This window comes from Platalea leucorodia (genome assembly GCF_965183815.1).
Source record: "Platalea leucorodia genome assembly, chromosome: 5".
In the NCBI taxonomy this organism is placed as follows: Eukaryota; Metazoa; Chordata; class Aves; order Pelecaniformes; family Threskiornithidae; genus Platalea; species Platalea leucorodia.
Window position 1 is genome coordinate 58,826,968 of NC_138827.1, and position 23,635 is coordinate 58,850,602.

Below are 23,635 nucleotides of genomic sequence, written 5' to 3' on the forward strand. Positions count from 1 at the left end.
AGGCTGGCTGCATCTCTTGTGCATGTCACGTCTTGGGGTTTCCGTTATGTTTGCAACCCTGGCTTGCAATTGCAGGTGATCTTGTGTCTCCTAATTTGGGCAGATGCTTTAATCACATCTACTGCCAAACTGAGCAGCTGGATTTGTAATACAATGGCAGGGACTTTTTTTATTTAAACACATGGGCTGCTAATCTCGAATTATTCGAATGCCAATCAGTAGTGCCTGTGGCACGTTAATCGCTGGGGAGCCTTGCAAAGAGGAGGTATTCAAATGAAAACCAGCAAAGGGATAGAGGCAGCAGGCTTCCTGGAAATGTGCAGGAGTGTTATTGGAGACTTCCTGTATTCATCTGTTCTACTAGTTAAGCTTTGCCCATGGCAGTAATGTCTGTCCTTGAAGCAGTAAGAGGTGCGTAGCCACATGCTTCACAGCAGCGATGCTCTTGTCACTGTCTGTGTGCTGTGAGGAGCCTGCGAGGATGCTGGATGTTCCCTCCAACCCACGGTTCCAGTGACTCTTCTTTGTCTCCCAAAGCTACAGACACCTAATTCTGGGGATGGGGCCGAGGGGATGCCAGGGGCACAGCTAAGTAGCACCAAAGTGGAATTTTTTTGTTTCTGTCCTGATCCCAGTCCCAAATACATTCGTGCAATAATTCTGCTGTTTGGCTATATTAGCATAAAGTTGTCACTGTATTTCTAGTGCAATTTGAAAATTGAAATCAAAGTGTTAAGAATCTGAGCTTGCGCGGTTGCCTTTAATACAATTCTATGGTAGACCTGCTGAAATTGAGAGGAGCTGATTTTAGGGGTACAAGTTAGGCTTTGGGCTTTTTCTTCCCTTCTGTCTGTAGCATTCTCATAACCAGCTGAAAACTGCTACATCTTCCCAGTCTGTTTTGCAGTCATTAGTCTGTACTTACTTTCTTCTCTCCTGCGCTTCCCGCTGGCCTTCAGATCTGTCATGGAATTAATTGGTGAGGAAAAAAGAAGAGGGAAAGAAATTTGTCCACTGCATGTGGCAGGAGTTTGCTGGCAGTGCTGTCTCAGGTAAAGTACAGAAGTGTAACACATAGCTTTTCTGTAAGATATGAGGCATCTTCTCCATGTTTCTTACTTCAAGATAGGGTGTGCAGGTTTTGTCTGGAAAATAAGGGTTATGGCCAAGACTGGAAATGTCGGCTACTGTAGCACTAGGGAGGAGAGATTACGGTTAAACAAGAAAACAGGGCAAGAATATAGTAGACAATAGAAATGCTGACTCTGCTGGCCTGGAAAAAGGGTAACCTGAGCCCAAGTGGCTGGGAAGCAACTGTTTGGAGGCTGGGTAGAAAGCAGAGGCAGCGATCAGCTGGAAAGGGCAGGGACTGATTGGATTAACTAGTGTGGCATTGAAAAGCAAAACTCATCACCAGTTATTCATGCACTACCTGAAAGAAAATAAGGTGGGGCAAGCCTTTTTTTCTTCCTCTTCATTGTTTAATCTTACCCAGGATTAGGCACTGGGGGTTTCTTAGAGGCTTGAAACTTCTTCCTGCCCCTTTATCCCAGCAAAGGATGTGTCTGGTTAATGTCCCAGCGTGGCCCTTCCTGGAGCCTGGAGCTTTGCTCTCCTGGGCTCGGGCATGTGATCATGGGAAGCCAGAGCAGTGCGTTCAGTGCTTCAGGGAGAGCCGAGCTTAGAGAGGTGGGTCATCCCATAGCAGGCCTTGACCTAGGGAAGAGAAGCCTCCTGCCGTGTCCCCTCTTCTTCCCCTGCCCTGCCATGGTGTGCCATACCAGTCGTGTAAGCTGCTGTGATGGTAGATTTCCACCCTACAGCATGTGGCCGGACTTTTGCAACAGTTCAGGTCTGGTTAAATGCTATGGCCGGTTTGTTGGGATGATAGTATGTAACATGCTGTCTTGCTCGGTCTCTCCACCACCAAGCTGGAGGCAGGGAATGCCCTTCAGTTTCACTGTGTCTGTGCTCCTGCTTGCAGCTAGCTTAATTAATCACAAACTCCCAGTGTTACGTGGGGTTACATAGGACTGGATTTCAGCCCATCCCACAGAGGGCTGGAAGGAGTAGGAGGCTGCCCAAGCTAGCTAACAGAGTGGCAGTCCCCGTGGTGGATCCGTTAAATGCACCTCTGATGCTCAGTCTCTGCACACTGCAAAGTCTTGGATTGTGTGATCTTCTGCCTGAACCCTCCTTCTCACCTGACACCCATTCTTAAAGCAGCCTAGAACTTTTAGTCATCTCCTGTGTTTCTCTTCGCACTCTGTTTTCTTCTGTTCATTAGTTTATTCCAAAATTCAAGCTGTGTCTGTATATTCCTTGTAAAATTCCCACATCCAAAGGGAAGTTTCTGTCATGCTTGCATCTTTAATTTAGTAGCCACATACTCCTTCCTGGGTATGTGCTCTGGGCCAAACTGGGCAGTGGGGTGGCTGATGGAGTACCACTGATTTTATGCATATCCTACATTCTGTATGTGCCTGGGACCAATTATGAACTTGCTATTTGCAAACACACAACATATAACTTGTAAGACCACGTCAGTCAGGCCACAGAGGTAGGCCTGTGTGTGTCTCCAAATGTTATGCATATCTGATGTATTTTCATTCTTAGAGTCATAGAATAGTTTGGGTTGGAAGGGACCTTCAAAGGCCATCTAGTCCAACCCCCCTGCAATGGGCAGGGACATCTTCAACAAGATCAGGTTGCTCAGAGCCCCATCCAGCCTGTCCTTGAATGTTTCCAAGGATGGGGCATCTACCACCTCTCTGGGCAACCTGTTCCAGTGTTTCACCACCCTCATGGTAAAAAAATTTCTTCCTTATATCTAGTCTAAATCTATCTTCTTTTAGTTTAAAACCATTACACCTTGTTCCATCACAACAGGTCTTGCTAAAAAGTCTGTCCCCATCTTTCTTAGAAGGCCCCTTTAAGTACAGAAAGGCCGCAATAAGGTCTCCCTGGAGCCTTCTCTTCTCCAGGCTGAACAACCCCAACTTTCTCAGCCTTTCCTCACAGGAGAGGTGTTCCATCCCTCTGATCTTTTTTGTGGCCCTTCTCTGGACCCACTCCAACAGGTCCATGTCTTTCCTGTGCTAAGGACTCCAGAGCTGGACGCAGCACTCCAGGTGGGGTCTCACCAGAGCAGAGTAGAGGGGCAAAATCATCGACATTTTATTTCCCGCTTTTCTCTTTCCTGAGGCCCTTGTGGGGGAAAGTTTAGGGTCCAGAGAAGGTCAGCAAGAGACAAGGAGGTTGGACCTCCTGTTAGAGTGACGAGATGTTGACGCACCAGAAGCAAGAAGCCTGTCATTATAGCAGCTGATGCTGGGTCCCGTGTAACTTTGAAACCTTTGCACACAAGATGCTCAGCTAGCATGCAGTAGGGCTGCATTGAGTGCTCCTTGGCTTGCACAGGAGGGCGTCTCTCTGGCTGCCTGCTTTCTTCATGTCAGCTGCTCTCCAAGAGCCAGTGTGGGCACTTTCTTCCTTGTCATCTGTATCTGAAAGCTACTGCATCCTTGGTATGCTTGCACAGCCTCTTACTGCCAGCTTCCTGGCACAGCCTAGAGGTGATAGTCTTGCGTTTTGTAGTCTTGGTGGCCTGATCTTTTACCAAGATCTCCCTTCAGGGTATTGACACAGAGGTGTTGACATCCCAGTACCCCTACAGAGTGAGTAGGAAAGCAAAAGAGTATTCTGGAGATGGTGGAAAGCTCAGTCATGGGACTGTAGGAGGAGAGGCACGGCACTTGTGCCATGAGAGACCAAACTATTCAGCTGTTACTCAAGTAATCTGTGGGGAAGAAGAGAGGGAGGAGATCCTGTAGCAGTGTTCACCATAACTGTTCAACAGACAGATGTGGGAGATGTGGTCAGGGTTCACCCCAAAAGCTCTTTATTCAGAGCATGCATTCAGGTTTCCCTGTTAGGAGTCCTCTGCCAGCTGCTCCCTGCCCCCCTTACCTCCTGTCTAAAAACATGGCTCTTCTGGAGTCAAACCTAAGGTAGTGTCTGAGTCTGCCTGGGAAATGTATCTGTGGTGTCATGCCAGGTCCTGCATCTGATCGCCTTCCTTCTCCCATGCCATGTGTTGCCTTATTTCCCAGTGGAGCTGTGGCAGCTGTCTTTTGGCTGTTTGTTCTTCTAATTAGGTCCTTGGGAAGAGGCAGAACCCAGCTGAGAAACATTAAAGGAGAAGGTGAAATTGGGGAGGAAGGAAGATTTTTCAGGCTGCTGATGAGCTGGTGTTAAAGCAGGTCAAAAACTGCTGGTTTGATGTTGACCTGTGAGCTGTTTCTGAAGCTGTGTCTGTTTTGTACTTCCAGGCTGCTATCAGGGTGGGAATTGGTGCTGGGATGTTTGATCAGGAGATTCGTTTCTTCCCCTCCTTGTCTGATTGTGAGAAGTCTGTGTTTCTGTAGTTCCTGTGGGTGGGGGAGCTGTACCTGCAAGGTGAGGGATGGGATGGCTCAGCCCAACCTCTGGACAGTGAGCTGAGTCACCAGTCCTCAGTGATACAAAGGCTAGACAGAGGGCTCTTGGCCCTATGAAGCAGCACCGTTAAGCGTTTTTATTGCTTGGTTTGAAGATATCTGGAAGATCTTTGAAATCAGGATGTATTTCAGGATCTAGCTCGGCCTCACTGTTTCTTCTGTCCCAAACTATCAACAGGACTTTCACACCTGGGCTCCTGGCAGCATGCAGAGAGCAGAGGAGAGGACCACACTCTGCCTTAGAATAGATTTATCTTGTGCCACAGCAGTTGAGCTTATCTACTTAGAATAATTCAGGCACAAGGCAGTAGTATTCCCACATGTGGTCCTTCATCCCTTTGTTATTTTTTTTTTAGTGTGAGTTTGGTAGATCACTGAGGGTTTTCTGGTCTGGGGTCTGTGAAGGAAACTTTAAAACAAAAAAAAAATCTCCACTAATCAAACTCTGAAATTGTACTTAATTTCTAGCATCCTGCCCACTGCTGGATTTCTTATGTTAGATCTTTAGGCCAGAGGCATGAAGCAATGATTTTCAGGTTTCTCTTGTTTCTCAGGGCTTGGTCAGTGCTGTCACTGCTGAACCTCTTACCTGTGACAAGATCTTCCCCACCTTCCCATGTAGCTTGGCATATGAGTTCGTATACCGGCTCAGAACAAAAGGGTAGCCAAGTTGGGCAATCTCAATCTTCTGACAGCAACCAGCAGGGAGAAGCTGAGGAATATAGCAGTACTTTTCTCAAAATGCTTGGCTGGGCACTTAAAACTTCCAGTGTCTAATAACTGTTATGAAAAACAAAGTAGTGAGCTGAAGAAGTAGAAGGTGGTAGATACCTCCAGTGCCAAATCCTTTGAGCCCCCTCGTTCTTCCAGCCCAGAGAGGTTCTGCAGACATTCCCTCTGCCCTTGCTTGTGGGCCTTTCCAGGGGACTTGGAGTGCTCATGTGCTTATTCATGTCAGGCTGGAATAAAGACAACAGCTGGCCTAGAGATGTGTTGCTACTGATAAATTTTAACTTCTGTCTAAAATAGATTATGGTCTAAAGACCTTGAGGCTGAAGTCTGAAAGTCCAGCTGTCTCAAACAACTTGCTGCTGCTGAAGATGAGGAGGCCTGTTGCCTCCTCCCCCTGCTCCTGACCATGCGTCTTCCTGGCCTGATGCTGACTTGATTTGGTTCAGCTCTCTAAACTAGCAGAAAACTAACGGGGTGGAAGTGAGTTAGGTTTTTCTGCTGGGGATGCACAGCAGAGCCGGGTAGGAGGGTGTGGGGGAGGCATGGCAGAAGGCTGCTGCAGTTGTAGTAAAAAGCTCTTGAGTAAGCTGAGCTTAAGCTAAGCTCTTGTTTGCCTGCACCCTGAGCTGCTCTCTGCTGGAGTCTGCCTGCTGTTGTCTCTGTGCCAAGTTTCCAAATGTCGTGTGTTGATAATGCCACTGGTATCGATACTGCTCCACACTGCATGTCGATCTTTCCAGAGGAAACAGCCCTGTCTCTGTGTTATTAACAGAGAAGTCGATTACAATTGATCTTTTTTTTTCTCTAGGTCCATTAGAGATGAGCAATCCAATATTGTATTCAGTATTCCCTGGAGCAGGTCAACACCTTCCAGATCTCTTCCCTGCTCCCCAAAGCACCCCTGAGCATCCTGCCACCATCACAGAAGAGTTTGAGGAGTGCGTCTGCACAGGCAGTCCTCTCTTCATCATAGACTTGGACATAGGCAGAAAGCCATGCTGGAGACTTAAATTAGCTCTATTCCATTTGTATTAAAAAGAAGTTATTCTGATTTTTAACATGAATGTGAGGCCCTTGTGCAGAAGCAACTGCTCTCAATGTGCTGATGGATATTTACTGATTGATGGGAGCAATCCCTTTAACAGTAGGCAGGGTGTTGGCACATCGAGACCTTGGAGTGGCATGCTGGAAACATTGCCTGTACAGGCATGTAGTGGAAGAGGCTGCTAGTGTGCCAAGAAAGCAGATTTACTGAATGGAGAGCTTATTAAATTAAGTCAAGGCTCCTTCTCTGATGCATAGTCTAGCAGAGGCCGAGGACTGCATACCTTAGGTGTGGCTGGCTACACTTCAGGCTTTTTGTCTGTTGCCTGACATGTTTTTCTGGAATATGTATTTTGGTGGAATCCCAGCTTGATCATAGATGCTGAAGCACTATTTCTGCTTAATGGAAGGTCTTCTGGGGTGGGAAAGCAGAGGAGTGACATTTCAGCTTCCTTTTTGGAAGAGTGCTTCCATTTCAGCACCTCTGCTGCTGTGCTCTGAACTTAAAGGCAGACTGAGCCTATACAGCTCCCTGGACCATGGTGGCAAGATGGTCCTTCCTACTGATCAAGCATCCCCTCTGCTTTCTGAGCATGCTGCCTTGCAGAAAAGGTGTCCTGAGATAGCTACTTCCCATGACAGTGTTCAAGAAATGCATTCAGTCAGGACCATCCAGCAAATCCTTTTCTTTGGCGCTAAATTAGCTCATGGGCTCAGGGTTCTGCACAACTGGAAGACAATGCATACTTCAGATGCTAATTTAGAAAATCTCCCAAGGAGAGGTAAGGCAGCTGTTAGCTGGGAAGAATACTTGTGTGGATCTTCAAGAGTTTTCGTCAAATTTCTCCCAGTTTCACACATGTGCTTCCTTTGTGTCCTTGTATTTCTGGACACTTGTGAAGCAGGGAGGGCTTCAGGAGTAAATTTTAGGCAGTCTTCTCCTAGTTCAGGCAAGTTCAAGTCCTTGTTACCATTGGAATAGTGGCTGTCACGGGGAATGGTGGGATGCAGAGGTCAGGCTTGGATGTTACTTTTGGGTCAGCTGTCCTGTTTAAAAAGTATTAGGTTTAGATTTTTCTGCAAAGCACTGATTGGCATGAGCACAGTTATTTCTGAAAGGGAAGATGCTAGGGTGAAGTACTTGATGCCCCTCTAGCAAACTAGAGACTGAGGAAGTAATGCAGGGGGGAAGCCTCTCCTGTCCCAGCTCTTCTCTGCCTTCTGCTGTGCCTCTGAATGCTTATTCCTTCTCCACTGATGGAAGGAGAAGATAAAACTTGCCCAATCTGTGCTTCATGTGCCCCGTGGAGAAGAGAAAGCTAGTGGGTAGCCTGTTCAGGTCACCAGGCTGGGAACAGAAATGGTCCTCCTGCCTTCCTAAAAGCATCTCTCTTCTCTCCGACTGTCCAGGTGGGCTTTTGTGTGTGCTTCAGTTTTGCCATGGCATCAATTGCCTGGCCACCCTGCACCTGTCTGTTGGAAAACAAACCTCACTTAATGGTGTCTTGTGGATGTCCAGCTTCCCTTAATGCCCATGTTTCTGCCCTTCCCTAGCTGTTCCTGCTTTCCCCCCCACTTTCTCTCTGTGCAAGAGCTGCATTCTTATCTTCCTGTCATTTGAACCTACCATTTCAGCCAGTTTTGACATTCTTCTCTTGACCTTCGTGGTTCAGTTCTTCCTCCTTCACTGTGAAGACATCTGTGATGTGATCTGTGTTCTCTGTGCGTGCTGCTGAAACTCCTGTGCAAGTCCCACTTATTGCTGTTCTTGTGATGATTTTGTTTTTACCCTGAAGTTATGTATCTGCATTGTCTACTCAATTCAGTTTCTGGCTGACATTGTTGTATTGCCTGGAAATATAATTAAGTATTGATCACAGTGCACTCAGCAGTCAAATTAGTTAATATATTAATCATGTGTAACAGTATGTCATTCCAGTAATGTTTGTTACCTACCAGCTTAAGTAGCAGTGTGTGTGTGTGTGTCGAGAGGAAGGATGTAGAGAGACCTTGGAGTGGCGTGCTGTGTTTGCTTTCATTTTTGCCTTTTAATAGTTGCAAGTCCCTTGGCCAGTGGTGGTCTGGACATTGCTGTTTTGCTGGTACTGTTGCTTCTTTCCTGTTCCTGCTCATTATTCTCTGCTGGTCATAAATTTCCAGGAGAAGCCCTACACTACCTCAGTGGTTACTGCTAAATCCTCTTGTCTATTGGAAGCCAGTCTGGAGTACTTCCACTTAACATCCTGCCTTCTGGAGGCTTCCTGGAAAATGCCGGCATCTCTCTTACTCAGACAGCATATCTGTAAGTGGTTGACCTGATTCAGGATCTGAATAGCTGCTTGTTGGAAGATGCCTTCCTCTGCCAGGTCTCCACATCAAAGAGGGTGCAAGTAAATGCAACTTGTCCTCTTTGCTCCCTGATGGTCTCCATTGCTCTGACTCCTGCGGCTCCCTTAGACCTACAGAGAGCCATTGTGGATACATGGCTTAAGAAGGACAGATGCGAAAAAAATGTGTCTCTGCTGTGAAGTCTTGCTACCAGTTCACATTGGCTTCTGTCCATCAAAAATCTTTGAAAACCTCTGCTCAGAGGTGGCCTTTAATATGAGCTGCGTGCTTAATCTGAAACTGTGTCCTTGCTGGCTTCCCCAGTGCTACAACTAGCATAAATATATCACATAGCCTGACCTCAATGCATGTGGTGGGAGATACAGAGCTTTCTCCTTTGTGTCCCTCCTGCTTAGCTCCTGCAGTGTCTGTGATGAGCTACACCTCATTTTATTATGAAGGTTTTAAGATGTTTGGGGATTTAAATACTGGGCTAGCCAATTACGTGGCTGTTCAAATTAGCACAGTTGCAGTGTAGCAGGACCTTGCGCTTGGTCTTGCTGAACTTCAGAAGGTTCACATGGGCCCCACTCCTCCAGCCTGTCCAGGTCCCTCTGGATGGCATCCCTTCCCTCAAGTGAATCAACTGCACCACTCAGCTTGGTGTCATCCACAAACTTGCTGAGGGTGCACTGAATCCCACTGTCTATGTCATTAATAAAGATATTGAACAGTACTGGTCCCAATAGGGATCCCTGAGGCATGCCACTTGTTACTGATCTTGATTTGGACACTAAGTATGCAGTCTCAGCCAAACTAGAGGGTCTGAACAAACCTGACAGAAGTATTTTCAAATACTCAAGTCAAATTGTCCTAAAATAGAGTGAATGGACTGTAGAGTTGAAGACCGTGGTACTTGTGGTACATACCGCTCTGTATGGAGTGGCTGGAGCTGTGACTTGACTTGTGGGACATGAATGTAGGGAGGTCACTTAGATTCAAAGCTTGGAAATAGCCATAAATGAAAACCAAACTTGTATGCTTCTTGGAGAACGGTGAGAGAGTCTGTCATTAGAAATATCATTTATAAAATGGTTTGCTGTGTAATTTTCCCTTTTTGGAGAAATGCCATTGCTAACTCAGGCAATGTCAGAGTGAGGTTTGTCTGCATAATGCTGTCTCTGGTTTTGTACGCATTTTCCAGTTGCATCCTGCACTCTTTGTAAGCACACAACTTTGTAAAAATTTTTTTACCCTAGTAGTGTAGATGTAACAACTTCTTTCCATGTTTTAAGACATCTGATGGAGTGGTTCTGTAGGATGTCTGGTTACTGTGGGACAGTCTTAGGGCTGTTTGTTCTTTATAGAAGAATAAGAATAGAAGAATCATTTAGATTGGAAAAGACCTTTAAGATCATCGAGTCCAACCATAAACCTCCTAATTTGCATTTTCTAATGAAAAACTGCCTAAAAATCCATTTGTATCCCTGAATTGTTTGTGAGGAAGAGCCAAAGAAAATTGAGAAGAAACTTTGAAATAATTTCATTTTGCAACAGAGTAAAAAGCACTTAAACAAACGGATTTTGATGGAGATAGTTTTGTAATATCTGTTAACCTATCCTTAAATTCTGAAGTAGTTCAAATTTGGAATCCACAGGCTTTCCCGGGACAGAGGAAGCATTTGCCACCAATCATTAGTGTTTTAGGAAAAAATCGCAGTGAGGTGTAACGTGCTTCTGCACGGTGAGAGGATGGCACTTTGAGGCCAGCCAAAGGGCAGTATGCTTTATGGAAAACTCTACAGACTAGCTGCAGATTGACGTGGTCCAGGGATGCCAGCATTGTTGCTGTGACTTTGTGCCGCATTTCTGTGCAAAGCTTGCTCTGACAGCCTGGGTTTACTGTGCATTTCTCCAGGAAGGAGAAGGGACAGTGGAGAAGGGACAGAGCTGCACTTTTGGCCCGCATGAGGATCTTAAGCTGCATGTTACTGGAGAAACATCTCTTTTTGCACCTTCATGTGTATTTGCATCAAAATAAATGCAAAGGGAGGGTTGAAGGTGCAGCCTTGTCTTGAGTTTTAGATAAAACATTTGCACAGCTAAATACTACTACTGTCTCTTTCTTCCCCACCTCTTAACTGTCACGTAAAGCGTACACTGCCTTCGCTCAGCAGTACTAGAAGGCCTGACCCTGGGATTCCTCCTGCCTGTTTTCCTCCATCTCCATCTGAGGAAATGCTGGCTCTTCCTGCTGGCTCCATCCCTGCCTTGTCAGTTGGTTAAGGCAGAGGTTCCTGCAAGCGCTTGTTTAACCGAGTCACACGGTGAATGCAGTCTGGTTGCCCGTCCTTCCCCATTTCAGTTGAATGAAATAATTTCAGATGATACTATCTGTCTGCATCTCTCATGTGTCCTTTTTTTCCCCGTGGAAGGAGGGAAAAGGGCTTTAGATGCTAAACCTGGATCAAGGGAATGAAGAAGACTCAGTGCTTCTAAACAAACCTACAAATCCATGAAATGTATTATCTGGAGAGGCGGTGGGGAAGGTGGGACTCTGCACGTAATGCGTTGTAGTGTCTGCTGTAATCCCTGAGGAACAGGAAACAACTCCACAACTTGTTCTAGGTATCATCTCGCACATCCTTCTGCGTGTGGCTGGTCTGCTGCCAGTGCTGCAGTGGCACCTGACAGTGACATATTTGCCTGTCTGCCTTGGAAGTCTTGCCCTCTGTGCTTTTGCAGTTCCTCTGAGCATCTCTGAATACTTTTTCTTTTTTTCCCTTTTCCCTATTGTTGTCTGCCCTCTCTCCTTCCCCCGGTACCCTCTCAGGCCACTGCTTTGGCCTTGAGGGAAATGCAGCATACAATTAGGTTCTCTGCTGTGTATTTTGAGGAAAAATACCTGTGGTTAAAACACAGCTATGGTGAACATACGAGTGTTCGAATACGAATAAACATTGGTTACGTCTAAATCTCTCTTGTGCGCAACTTGCAGGAGCTACAAAATTTGTCTGAGGTGTAGGGTGGCTTCAACTATATAAAACTGCTAAACAGTAAAGTCAGTACTTCAGATAAAACTGAAGACTTTTTTCTGCAGTCCCATTGAAGGAGCTCTTCAGAAACTAAGGACTGAAGTGGAGAAATTCAGATGGGAAGAAATCTGCCTGTTGTCAAACCTAGGGAAGGAAATTGAAGACTGGTTTTTGAACTACTGATTTTTCAAACTTTTCTAAGGACAACATAGTCAAAGGTAATCTTATTAGCAGGAATGGAAAGGATATTTTGGGGAAAATCTCTTTAATATACAAGCCTGCAAGGCATTGTCAAAAAGCATAGGGATGTTTCAGTATTCTGTCTCCCTTAGTAAGCCCTAAGGAGAGAATTTACCCATTGGTAAACATGAATTACTTTTGGTCTCAGAATAAATCTCATTCCAGATATTTGTTGCTGTTTAAGCTTTTAAAGAAATTGTATTCTGTTCTTCCCACTGCTCCCTATCAAAACTGCAACATCCACACAAATATCTCTTGTGCATGTATCTTTGTTGGTAAAATATAAATTTTTATCCTCTGCGGAAGGGGACTTGCTGACTGTCCAGATTGTGCCATGCTGTGGACTCTCTAGAGTCTACTTCATTGGTCCACCTTGGTGGTGTCCATGGTTTCGTACGAACCTTAAAAATACTTGCTGCAGGAGGTAAAGACAGCTCAGAACTACACCCCCTGTGCCCCGGTATCTTGTTTTCAGGTTGCAGTGGTAAACCTATGAGTCATTGCCTTACAGATGCATGCTCGAAGGAACTCTGTTGCCAAGGTGACTTTTCAAATTCTGTTTTTGCAAAGGCAGGCCTTTTCTGAGAAGGCAGCCACAGATCTGTGCGTTTTCCTTGCTGCACGTAAACTGAGGATGGGCTCAAAAGGGAATGGGTCTGCCCACATCATGCTGGTCAGCCAGGAGGGTGGACTGTGTCCTGTCAGGGCAGCCGGGAAGCTCCAGCTCTGTACTTCTAGTGCTCTTGCCTTATGGAAAACAAACTGCAGAGCAAAACCCTGCTACCCTGTGTGATCAGCATGTGTTGAGGCTGGAGTCAAGGGCTGATCTGCGCTAAGCTTGTGCGCTCTGCTGGTGGCACTGATCTTTTTTGGAATCAGCAGCATGCAAGGGTAGGGATGAAAACTGTTCTGCAGTGCTTTCCTATGCAGTGCCAGGCAAGTGTTTTGTTTTTACAGCAAGTATCTTTCCCAAAGGATAGCCCCCCTACAGGGGCATTGAAAGTAGATACACCTATGAAAACTGTCTGAATTTCATATTTTGGATGTTGCACATAATGACAAAATTGTTAAGGTTGGAAGGAACCCCTCAAGGTGATCTAGTTCAGCCCCTGCTCAAGCAGGGTCAGATACAGCAGATTATCCAGGACTGTGTCGAGTCAGGTTTTGAATATCTTCATGGATGGAGACCTAGAGACTCCATAACCTCTTTGGGCAACCTGTTCCAGTGTTTGACTGCCCTCACAGTTAAAAAAACATAAAAATTATCCTAAAACCAAGTGTTTCAATGTGTGCCCATTGCCTCTTGTCCTGTCACTGGGCACCATTGGGAGTAGTCTGGCTCCCTCTTCTCCCTCCTTCCCATCAGGTATTTATGCACATTGATAAGTCTTCCCCTGAGCCACCTCTTTTCTAGACCTCTCAGCCTCTTCTCAAGTGAAGGATGCCTCAGTCCCTTAGTCATCTTAGTGGCCCTTAGCTGGATTCACTCCAGTAAGTCCATGTCTTTCTTGTACTGGGGAGCCCAGAAGTGGGCCAGTCACTCCAGGTGTGGCCTCCCCAGTGCTGAGGAGCACCTCCTTTGACCTGCTGGCAACAATCCTCCTAAAGCATCCCAAGACACTGTTGGCTGCTTTTGCTGCAAGGGCACGTTTCTGGCTCACGTTCAACTTGGTGGCCACCAGGACCCCCAGGGTCTTTTCTGCAAAGATGCTCTCCAGCTGGTCAGCTGCTCTCTGTTGCTTATCTGGAAGCATATGACATGGAGGAGAGGAGGCGGGTGGAGAAGAGAAAGACAGTGATGGAGGGGAGCTGTAGCACTGAGCCAGTGGAAAGTTCTATTGGTGGAAGGCTGTGACAGCATCTGTGGGTGTGCACACCCTTCACAGCCGTGTTCAGGGGGTGGTCGGCTCTAACCCATTTGGTTTCATTTTGACCTTTCTCACTATTTGCACAGGAATCTTTTAACTAACAGTGCTATTATTCCACATCCAGCTCAATGGAGAGATTCCAAGTACCTTGCAGCAGTGTGTGGTCTGCCCTTGCTGTAAGCCTTTCCCAAAGGTCAGTGCTTATAAAGGGAACACAGCCTCTCTTATCTTTTCCATAGCCTTTTTACATGTGATATAATGCTCAGGGTGTTCTTCACTGCTTTTTCCTATGGCTGACCTCCTTGTCTCTGTAGTCTTTTCATTTCGAAGGTATGACTACATGTGTCAGTCATGCTTGCACAAAAAAGTGTCCCCAACACACCATCTGGAAAGTGATGTGGCTATTTAATTTTGGGTTTCTTTGACTTTAAGCATGGCATTTGAGACTGCATGCTAGTGAGAGCTGAAGGCCTGAACTCTCAGATCTCTAGGGACTTTTTTGGAAACCATCTCTACAGAGAGCAAGTGCCAGCCTTCTTGCTGAAGGGAGCAGAATTTTATTTTTCTGTTGCATTGGAAGAAATGTCAAATTGTTAAAAATTTGAGAAAGAAATAGGTCAGAAGTGTCTGTGGCAGAGATGAGAAGAGTATAGTAACGAGGCTGCGTTCAGTCCTAGCTTACACCATGGCTGACGCGGGCTGCGAATGCATGGGCTACTGTGGAGTGCTTCATACCCCAAGCTTATGTGCTACTTCCCAGAAATAGTGAGAGTGCTGGATGAAAGGAGGAGGAGGAGGAAGAGCAGCTTGCTAGGCTTCCACGGACAAGGGAGGGAATTGGCAGTGGAAGAGAGACACTGCAAATCCTGTTGGACCAGGTCTCATTCACAGCAGAAGCAGGGAAGCAGGTATAGTGGGTGTACTCCCAAGGGGGGTTATGTGCTGCTTATTTGCAAAACTTTTGCCAGGGCTGGGAGCTGCAACTTTGGGAAGGCTGACGCCTTTGGGAAGCAAGGGCTGCCTGTGCTCCCAGGGGAGCCTTCCCCCAGAGAGTCAGGTCTTGAGGGCTTCACATAGCGCCGTTGTCCCTTATATCTGAATTACAACAGAGGAAGCTGCTTTACCTGTATGATAATGCTTAATGTCAATGTACAAGCTCACCAGCTTTCTAACCTGAGAGCTGGCAGAGATTGTTCGTGTTTCTTAAGGAATATCTTGAGCAGATCAGACTTGTTTCCCTTAGGTGAGGGAGGGAAATGCATGGTGGTGGCATTGCAGGTCCAGGCTCCCCTGGTGCTGCCTAAAGCAGCATTTGGCCTCAGCCTCACCGTCTTGCACTTCTTGGAGACTTGACTCTTAGAATTCTACATGGACGATGAAAGCAAAGAAAGCCTGGTTGGTTCTCTCCTCTGAGGTGGCTGGGGCCATGAAGTTGCCCTCAGAAGCCGGCTGGTGGGGTTTCTCTGCTAGCAGTAGCAAGGCAGGAGGTTGGAAATGGTCAGGTTTCTTGGCTGAGTGTGGAAAAATCAAGGCTCTGCTGCAGACCTACAACTCCTTGGATCAGCGTGATTGCAAGAAGGCTTTGCCATTCATTCTACCTCACATACAGACATGGCAAATTCTCATCTTCCATGGCTGTTCCATATGTAATTTGATGTGATCAGAGAAGGCTGTGTAGGAAGGAGAAGATGGCTTGTCATGAAACCTGAAAGAAATCTTATCAACTGAGCTGTTGGGAGTGTCTCAAATGTGCACTGATGCCCTAGCCCCTTGCTTCTCTTCGGACGGGGTGACCTTTTGTAAGGCTAGAAGCTGCAGCAGCACTTGCTGAGAGCTGCTGAGCATAAAATTCACTGTGATAACAGGTATTTAAACTGTTTACGGGGCTGCACAGAAAGCAAATACCTGCCAGAAGAAGCAAAGAAAAAGTCAACTTTTTCAGACATACCATTCCTTGACAAATAAGGATATCTTATTTGCGCTGTGGAACTTCAGGATACTTTTGGAGGACTCTGCTTTTTTGTTGGAAGAAATGTACACACACTTGTTGCATGTACATCACCCCTTTTTTTGTTTTCTGTGGATGTGAAAAAGGGCAGAGGGGGGTTGAAATGTTTTTTCTTGAAAGCAAACTAATTCTCCCAAAGCTGGAATACCCTGTTTCTTGAATGAAATCACACCTGGTCTTGCAAAGTCCCTGACATGGCATGTGTTTCCCAGGGGACCTGTCTGTGGGTGAGCCTTTCTGCATTTTTTTTTTTTTTTTTTGGTGGTTTTTGAAGTATACAGCTCAGGGAGTGCGGAGAACTGTTTTTTTTCTGGGTGCAGGAGAAACATGAAGGGAAATAAGTAAAAAGTAATCCAGCATCTTTTCTCACAAAGGCGTGTTGAATTCAGGTAGCAAGCTGATCTGTCTGGGGGGGGAGCATACACAAGTGGGGACGCTTTTTCTAGGAAATGATGTGGAGCTCCTGCACTGGTGCAATAACATTCTCAGCAGTTGCACCTTTTGCCAAATAGTATTTTTTTCTCTGACCACAGAAGCATTTGAGAAAGAGATGAGGAGCTGTCTCATTCACTGCTTTTGTGCTCAGTGGAAGAACAGCAAGAGGGTACTCCAAGTCTGTTGAGCACAGAGCTTGGTTTGGCTGTTGTTCACTGTAGTCGTCCAAGACTCCCAAAGAAAGGACAGTCAAATGTGCAAGCAGCAGGAAAAAAGGATGGTGAGTGGTAGCACCTACGTTATTCAGGCAAAACTGTGCACCTGCAGTGTGATAAGGACAAATTAGTTTAAAGAAAAAACTACAAAAAAGGACACTTTTCGCATGCAGAATTTCAAGAGCTCTAGTAGATGTCAAATGGTTACCGTTCATCCCCTTGGGTTTGCTTACAGCCACACTTTCTGAAAGATGAGTTCAATACTTGGTTCACTTTGCCTGCTGTAGGCAAGTCCTCCTCTCCCTGTAGGTGCCCGCAAACACTTCTACAGCTGCTATGTCTCCTGTGGGTCCTGGCTGCATCTCAATGCTTTCCTGGTCAGGAAGGGGAGAAGCAGCATGGCCTGTCTGATATCACAGTGTGTTGTGTTTCATTCTCCTTCCTCAGTCTCACTGCCTACCCAGTGACTCAGTGGGACATGCTGATAGTAAATAAACAGTTTCTTTCAATTTTTTTATGAGAAACTTTCCAAAACCAGCAAAATGTATGTGAAAAAAAGCATTTCAGTGCCCTGGACTAGTGATGGGTCTGACCTAATTTGCTGCCCTCCAGGGTGTTCACAGCAGGATTGAGGTAATACAGGAAAGGCGCTAATGGAAATTCCTGAACAAAATAAAGCAGGGGCCACATGGTTGTCCTGCTGTCCCCTAGTGCTACTTCTGTGGATGTTTCTCTCCTAAGAAGGCTGCATGCTATGGAAATCGTGGTGGGGTGTGTCTCCCTCTGACCCCACCATGTTTGTACCCTGTACATGTTTTACAAGGAGGATAACTCCTGAAATAAGCTGACCTTTTTCTGAGACCAAAAGATAACTTTTCCCAGGGAGGAACCTGTGACCTGGCAGATGAGATGAGCTCCTTGCGGCAGCCATAGCTTCTCCATGGGGAGGCTCATGGTAGTTTCGGGGATCTCTCTGTGCCGTGAACTGGCAGTGCCAAGCGCCTGGCTCAGACAAGGCATTTTGCAGATGGCATGGCACTCTTGGTTCAGAAATCTAGGTTCCCTGAGACATGTTACCTCTTTCTGCCTTGGTTATGAAAATAACCTTCCAGCTTCAAAACTGGCTTTAAGGACAGTGACACACTGGGCCACCTTGAGCATCCTCTGTGTGCCTATCTGAGACTGACCCCTGAAATGTCAACCTCTGTGTTGGGGAGGGCTGCTGAGAGGGTGCAGGTGGGAAGACCGAGGACTTCTGAAGAGTGAAAAAGGCCTTGAGCGGAGGAGGAGGAGGTACTTTTACCTTGTGGCAGGGGCTGAGCGTGCCTGCAGCACTTAAGACATCGCTTGGGATGACAGACTTTGTCTCCAGGGGTGCCTTTCACAGACTACTGTGCAGACTGTGACTTCTCGGTCACCTCCTGAGGGGAGCTGCTCCCGCTTCAGATGGCATGTCACTTGTGCGCTTATGTGGCTAACTAGAGATGAGTCTTGGCTCTTCTGCACAGGGATGTTTGTGCCCTTGCTGTAGCTGGTCAGAGCCTGGGGATGTTTACCAGGCCTGACAGAGGCATGACCTTGGCATGAGGACACGAGTCACACAGCTCCTCCATGTCTCGGATGAGAAGCTGGGCTTGGAAGTAGGCTCTCTTTCAAATAACCAGGGGATCTGGAAGGGTTGAGAATGCAGATCCCGCTTTAAATAGGATGCTTTCCTCGTCGGGGGCAGGAGGAAATCCTGTGTGCTGGTGTAATATTAAGCGTGAACAAAAATGATGTAGCTTGTTTTGGAACATAAAAAGCAAATGCTGTATCCATGGTGAAACCTGCCCTGTCCCAGCAGGGGCTGTCATCTTCTCTTCCAACTGCACCCTGCCTGCTCAGGGTGGCAGGGCTTGGACTGGGTAAAACCTAACACACTCCCCCACGCCGGTCTCTGTGCACTATGTACAGACTACCAAGCTGTCTCCAGGGGCTCCTTTAAGAGCAAGGGGGCAAAGAGCCTGAATATCAACCCCCTGCTTCTGTCCTTGCCACCTCTAAGCCTCGGTCCCACTAGTGACCCAGGCTCCCTGGACACTTCTGCGTCAGTGCTTTCTGGAGGAGAAGTGGAACTGGAGGTCACCTGAGTGGGAGCTGAGTTGTTGGGTGGGGTGAGGGCAGGGAGCCTCCGGGGTGGCTCCCATGGAGCACCATCTCTGCTGGAGGACATCTTGGCTGACTTTCTGCCTGGCCCCTGTTGTCCCTCAACTTTCTTCCTAGAGGAAAAAGAATACGTTCAGTAGTTCTGCACTGGCATCTGTCAGGTCACACCACTGTTGCGTTTGCCTCTGGAGACTGTGGTTTACCGTTTCCCAGGCCCTTTCAGTGTAAAAGGGTATCAGACAATTTATAAGTGACATGATGCAATTTAAAAAAAAAAGAAACAAAACAGAAAAAACAACACACACCCAATCTTCTGCTTTTGGATGGACTCTCTGAATTTCTTTAGTGAACTCATCCCACAGCTATAGGCATACGATCATTTTTGCTGCTGTTATACAACTAAAATTAACACATCTGTTGTTGTTTAACTTCAATTTATATGGTACCCTGTTTTGCCAAAATATTATGTTTTGAGCAGCAACAGCTTTACTGTTATGTATCATCAGAGTTCTGGGAATAATACTTAATACCACGTGCTATTTCTTAATATCTCGTACCAAAAGGGGGACTTGGTACTTCACTGCAGCCTTGCACAAGGGGGGAGCAGATGCCTGGTGCTGAAGGTGCTGAAGGACCCTCCTCTGTTTGTGTGGCATTGCACAGGCACAATTGGTATTTATGCTTATATTTCATATTTCTGCTCATGGCCAAGTCCTCAAAGTAATGTGGTTTCCTCGAACTGTGAAGCCTCTGTCTTCACCCTCTTGATTATGGAGTCAAATAGTGGGATCTTGGGGCTCAGGGAAGCATGTAGTGTTATGGCTTTAACCCAGTCCAGCTTCTTTCTGAATGCCTAGAAAGGATAAAATGGGGACTTTTAAGGTAGGATATATGTATTTTTTTAATCTAAGGAGTCCTTTATGAAAAGCAATCATATATATATATATATATATTTTTTTTTTTTTTTTTTAACTCTAAGGAGTCCTTTACCAAAAAACCTCAACTGTTTTGAAATTAAGGAAGCCATACTGAAAAAAAATCTGCTTGTCTGCTGTGAAAGCAGGAGCCTGAGAATTGCCAGGAATACTATCAAACACTTGATGTAGGAGGCAAAGCGCTATTGTTTTGTGGTTTTTTTTTAATCTGTTTATATTTGAGATGTTTTGTACTGCATGGATCAGAAGAAAGAAAAAATACATCCTCGATAAAAAGAATAATTGTCAAGTTTACAGTATGTAAATTACCCTCAGCTAATGTAAGTGGGTTTTGCTCACCTTTCTTCCATGCACAAGGTTTCAAAGGCAAGTGTTGTTAAATTATATGTGGAATGGGCTGGTGAGGGGGACGCAAACCCTTCTGATTTCACAGAAAAATAATTAAACTGGAGCCGCAGTCTGGCTTTGATCTCAGAGGTGCTTGCAAGCTAAATAAAAATAAAAGACTACCTTGGGGACAGTCTGTGCCATTAATTAACTAGCTAAATTCTGCCTCCACTGTTCTCCAGTGGGTTTCCAGCAGCTTTGGCACTTGGCATTGTGACTGGACATTGGCAAACGTAACTTGGCACCTTCCAGCAGCAAAACAACCTCCTGAGGGGCAGGGAGGGATACATAAAATGGAGATGTCCGAGGAGCAGGCAATGAAAAAGGCAGAATCTGCTTCATGGGCTGCTTCTGATGGGCAGAGGGGGGATCCAGCTCCCCTCCCTGCACGCCTCTGGTGATCTGCAGCTGCCGGCCCGGGTGCTGGCCGCCATCCCTGGCCTGCAGCGAGGCTGGGCTCCTGCCAAGAAAACAGCTTTTGTGTTTCCTTAAATATTCCGCTGCTGTTTGGGAAAAAAAAATAAAAAAATCTGAATTGATGTTATTACTAGAATTGGCCAGCTGGCTGATTTTTTTTTTTTATTTTCATTAACAAATCCCGCCTGGCGCTGTTTTCCCAATGAAGTAATGAGTGTGTTTTCAGACGAGGGGGCAAATCTCCCCAGCACCGCCACTGCTGAAATCTGGGCAGGCTTGGGCAGCCAGAAAGGCAAGGCGGAGGTGTCTTGTGCAGGCAGCCCTTCAGAGATCATCTGGGCCGGATTTGCGTTTTGGCCTCTCATGATTCATCATTTTTTTCCCTGAAACCGCAGAAACATGGGGTGATCAGGGGTGGGGGTGGCTGGGAGCTGGTTATTGGAACATGCAATTAGTTGTTTTAGCATCTGCTTTGATACCACAGCAAACGCATTGAGAAAATTTGCCCTTAACATGATTAAATGTTTGTCTCTGTTACTGCCTGGCCCCATGTCTTGGCAGGGCTATCCTGCTGGCCTGGGCCTAGCAGGGTGCCTGTGCATTGGTGCTTTATGCAGGAGACAGAAAAATGGATAGCAGCATCAGTCACATACAAACCCCTCAAGACATCCCTGAGCTTTGTAAATAAGTGATAGCTTCTAGGCGTGGTTTTGTTTCTCATTTCTTGGGTGCATTGACTGCAGTAACATATTTTTCTGGGACATGAGGCAGTGAAAGCTACAGCTTTGTTCTCTGTGTCCTCTAGAAACTTAAAACATGGGGGTGGTTGTTGACTTTATGGAAAAGCCCCCTCAGCCCCAGCAGGCTTATTCTCATTTTAAGGCATTGAAATTACTAAATTATGATCCTGCTTTTGTTTAAATCATCCTGAAAGATTCGCAGCTTCAGAGAAGTTGTCCTCAGTAAGTTGTTTTTAGAGTTGCATTGGATTCCTTTCTCCTGTTTCTTTTGGGGAGAAAAAGGGTATTTTTTCTTTTCTACGCTCAAGAATAACCTAAGGTGAGAGGTATGGTCTTTGGGGAGCTTGTTCCTGCATTGGCATTCCTGTAGCAGGATTCCCAGCACATTTCAGGAGAAAAGCTGACTGAAGTCAATTTTGTTTTAAACACCAAAGATAAGATAAAATTTTATAGCATCTGCAATGGATCTGCAGTAAAAATATTTGTGATGTTATTTTACTTAGTATTGGATATCAGTGATCAACAGCTGGTTTCCAAATACTGAATTTGGTATATAGTAGGTACTAGCCTTTTTTACAAGCTGTTAGTAATTGGCTGCTCCTTAAGGCTGCCATGGATCTGGGTTTTCAGACCCTCTCCAGACCCCTGCCTGCCACGTGCTGTCTGGGCAGGCATTGAGGGCGTTGCTTGGGCTGGCGGATGCCGATAGCCATGTCGGGTTGCCATTCACGCTCCTACTCTCGCACCTGTCTGCAGCCCGTGTTTTCCTTCTTCTTAGCTTTATCAGCCTGCATATTTTCAGATTAAAACTTGCTTTTTGCTCTCCGTTCTGGAACCTGTAGGTCCTCCCATCACTTGCAGCTAGTCTTCAGAAGAAAATGCCAGCTCCCAAGCCAGGTTCATGCAGGAGTGCAGGACTCAGGGCAAGGGTCTCTCCAAAAGCTTTTCTCAAAGAGCTACCTGGCCTGAGAAAAACAGGGCCTATGGTGCTGATGATCTGGTCTACTTGCCCGTTTCTTATTTCTTAACCAGCAGCGAACCGAGTTTGATTTGTTCAGCTAAAAGTGTGGTGTAGCCCCCAGTCTGCCTGCAGCCTGCCCAACCTGCCAGCAAGTTCAAAACCATCAAAGGTTGAACAAAGGTTGACTCTGCTATCTTTGGGAGGTGTCTAGCACTGAATCTGTGTGCAGGAGCCAGACTCCATCTCAATGTCTCTCTTTTCCTCTAGGTCTAGAAGGAAAAACAGTTCTTTCCAAAAAAGAAAAAATGAAGCTGAGGAAAGAACGATGGCTACAGAGTAAGTACTCCTCTGAAACACAGTGGTACCGTGGGCATCACAGAGCATGGCTCTGTTGGATCTCTCTGTACATGGGGTGTGGGTGGCCATGTTGGGCAGTGCCGGGGGAGGCTGAATGCTTCTCAGAAACCTTCACATCTGCTCCCCAGCCCACAGGGTAAAAGTCCCAGGTATTGTTTCTCTATGTTTAGCACCGACATTGAGTCGTTGCCCCAAACCTACTTTTGATCTTCCTCCACGTGTAATATAAGGGACTACATAAAACCTTTATTTATCCAGATAGGACACTGTGCCCATGTAGGTTTAGCATGTTTCTCTATCTTTTAGAGCTCTGGTGCAGATACGACTAGCTGTACAGTGGAACGCTTCCTCCCTGAGGAGCTGTGGGGACGGTAGGACAGCCTGGAGCTGAGCCCCATGCAGCCACCAGCTAATCCCAAGGCTCTGTGGTGAAAGCCTGCAGTGGGCTCTCCTAGCCTTCGGTAAGGGAGGTCTCTGGACACTGCTGGTTGTGTTACTGCTCTTTGCCATGTGCCACAGGTCAGTGAACCCACTTATCAGTCTGGCCTTTCTTGAGGCTGTGAAATACAAGCCAAACAAAACCAGCCCATGGCAGAAATGCTTCTGTTTCCTGTGGGAAGTGTCTGTATTTTTGCTTCAAGTATCTTGCCACAGTAAGAGATGATGCTGTGCTACCCGGTGTAGCAGAGGGATTCCTCTTGCCACCTGGAGCTGTTCTTGGGACAGGCTTTTCCCTTAGCACTTTCCTGCCCAAGAGAGTTGCTGACAGACTGTGTTTGGGGCTGAGGGATGTGGCTTTCTGCCACACCATATGCTCTCTGCTCCTGAGCTCTGAGCTCAAGTCCATCAACCTGTGATTTCACCAGTCGCAGTGAAGGTGTCTGCCTCCTCTTTCATAAAAAGCTGATAATTTAACACCATGAGTGTGAAGGAAACCTCCTCCCTGTCACCAACCAACAACTTCCAAATGCCTTTGACATCTGCAACCATCGGTGTCCCTGTTGGGCACAAAGCATAGACAGCTGTGCTAGTGCTAATGTCTAGCCTGCCAGCTGCAATTTTGGTGCTCCTAAAGGTCTCTTCTTGTCTGCTACTGTTGTGGGAACAGAGGAGGGGACTGCTGGAGCACAGCTGAGCTTTCCCTCCCCTGGTATCAGGACTGGTACCAGGTGCTGTGGAGGAAGGAGTGTCCTCAGAAGCATTTTATGACAGAATCCACAGTAAAAGGGGCACATGGGACTCGTGTCTTCTGCAAGAAAGAGAGGGCATGCTCCTGCAGTTAGGTGACA

At 46.4% G+C, this 23,635-nt stretch overlaps 1 protein-coding gene across 1 annotated transcript in view; it reads left to right on the forward strand.

Moving 5' to 3' along the window:
* The window catches only part of SLX9 (SLX9 ribosome biogenesis factor), a gene marked incomplete at its 5' end in the record, with an annotated part of 57,428 nt that overhangs the window by 22,248 nt on the left and 11,545 nt on the right, over positions 1-23,635 (forward strand). Inside the window, one exon of the mRNA XM_082312396.1 lies at positions 22,257-22,325. Within this exon, the coding sequence (XP_082168522.1) occupies positions 22,257-22,325 (69 nt within the window). The remainder of the gene's footprint in view (positions 1-22,256; positions 22,326-23,635) is intronic.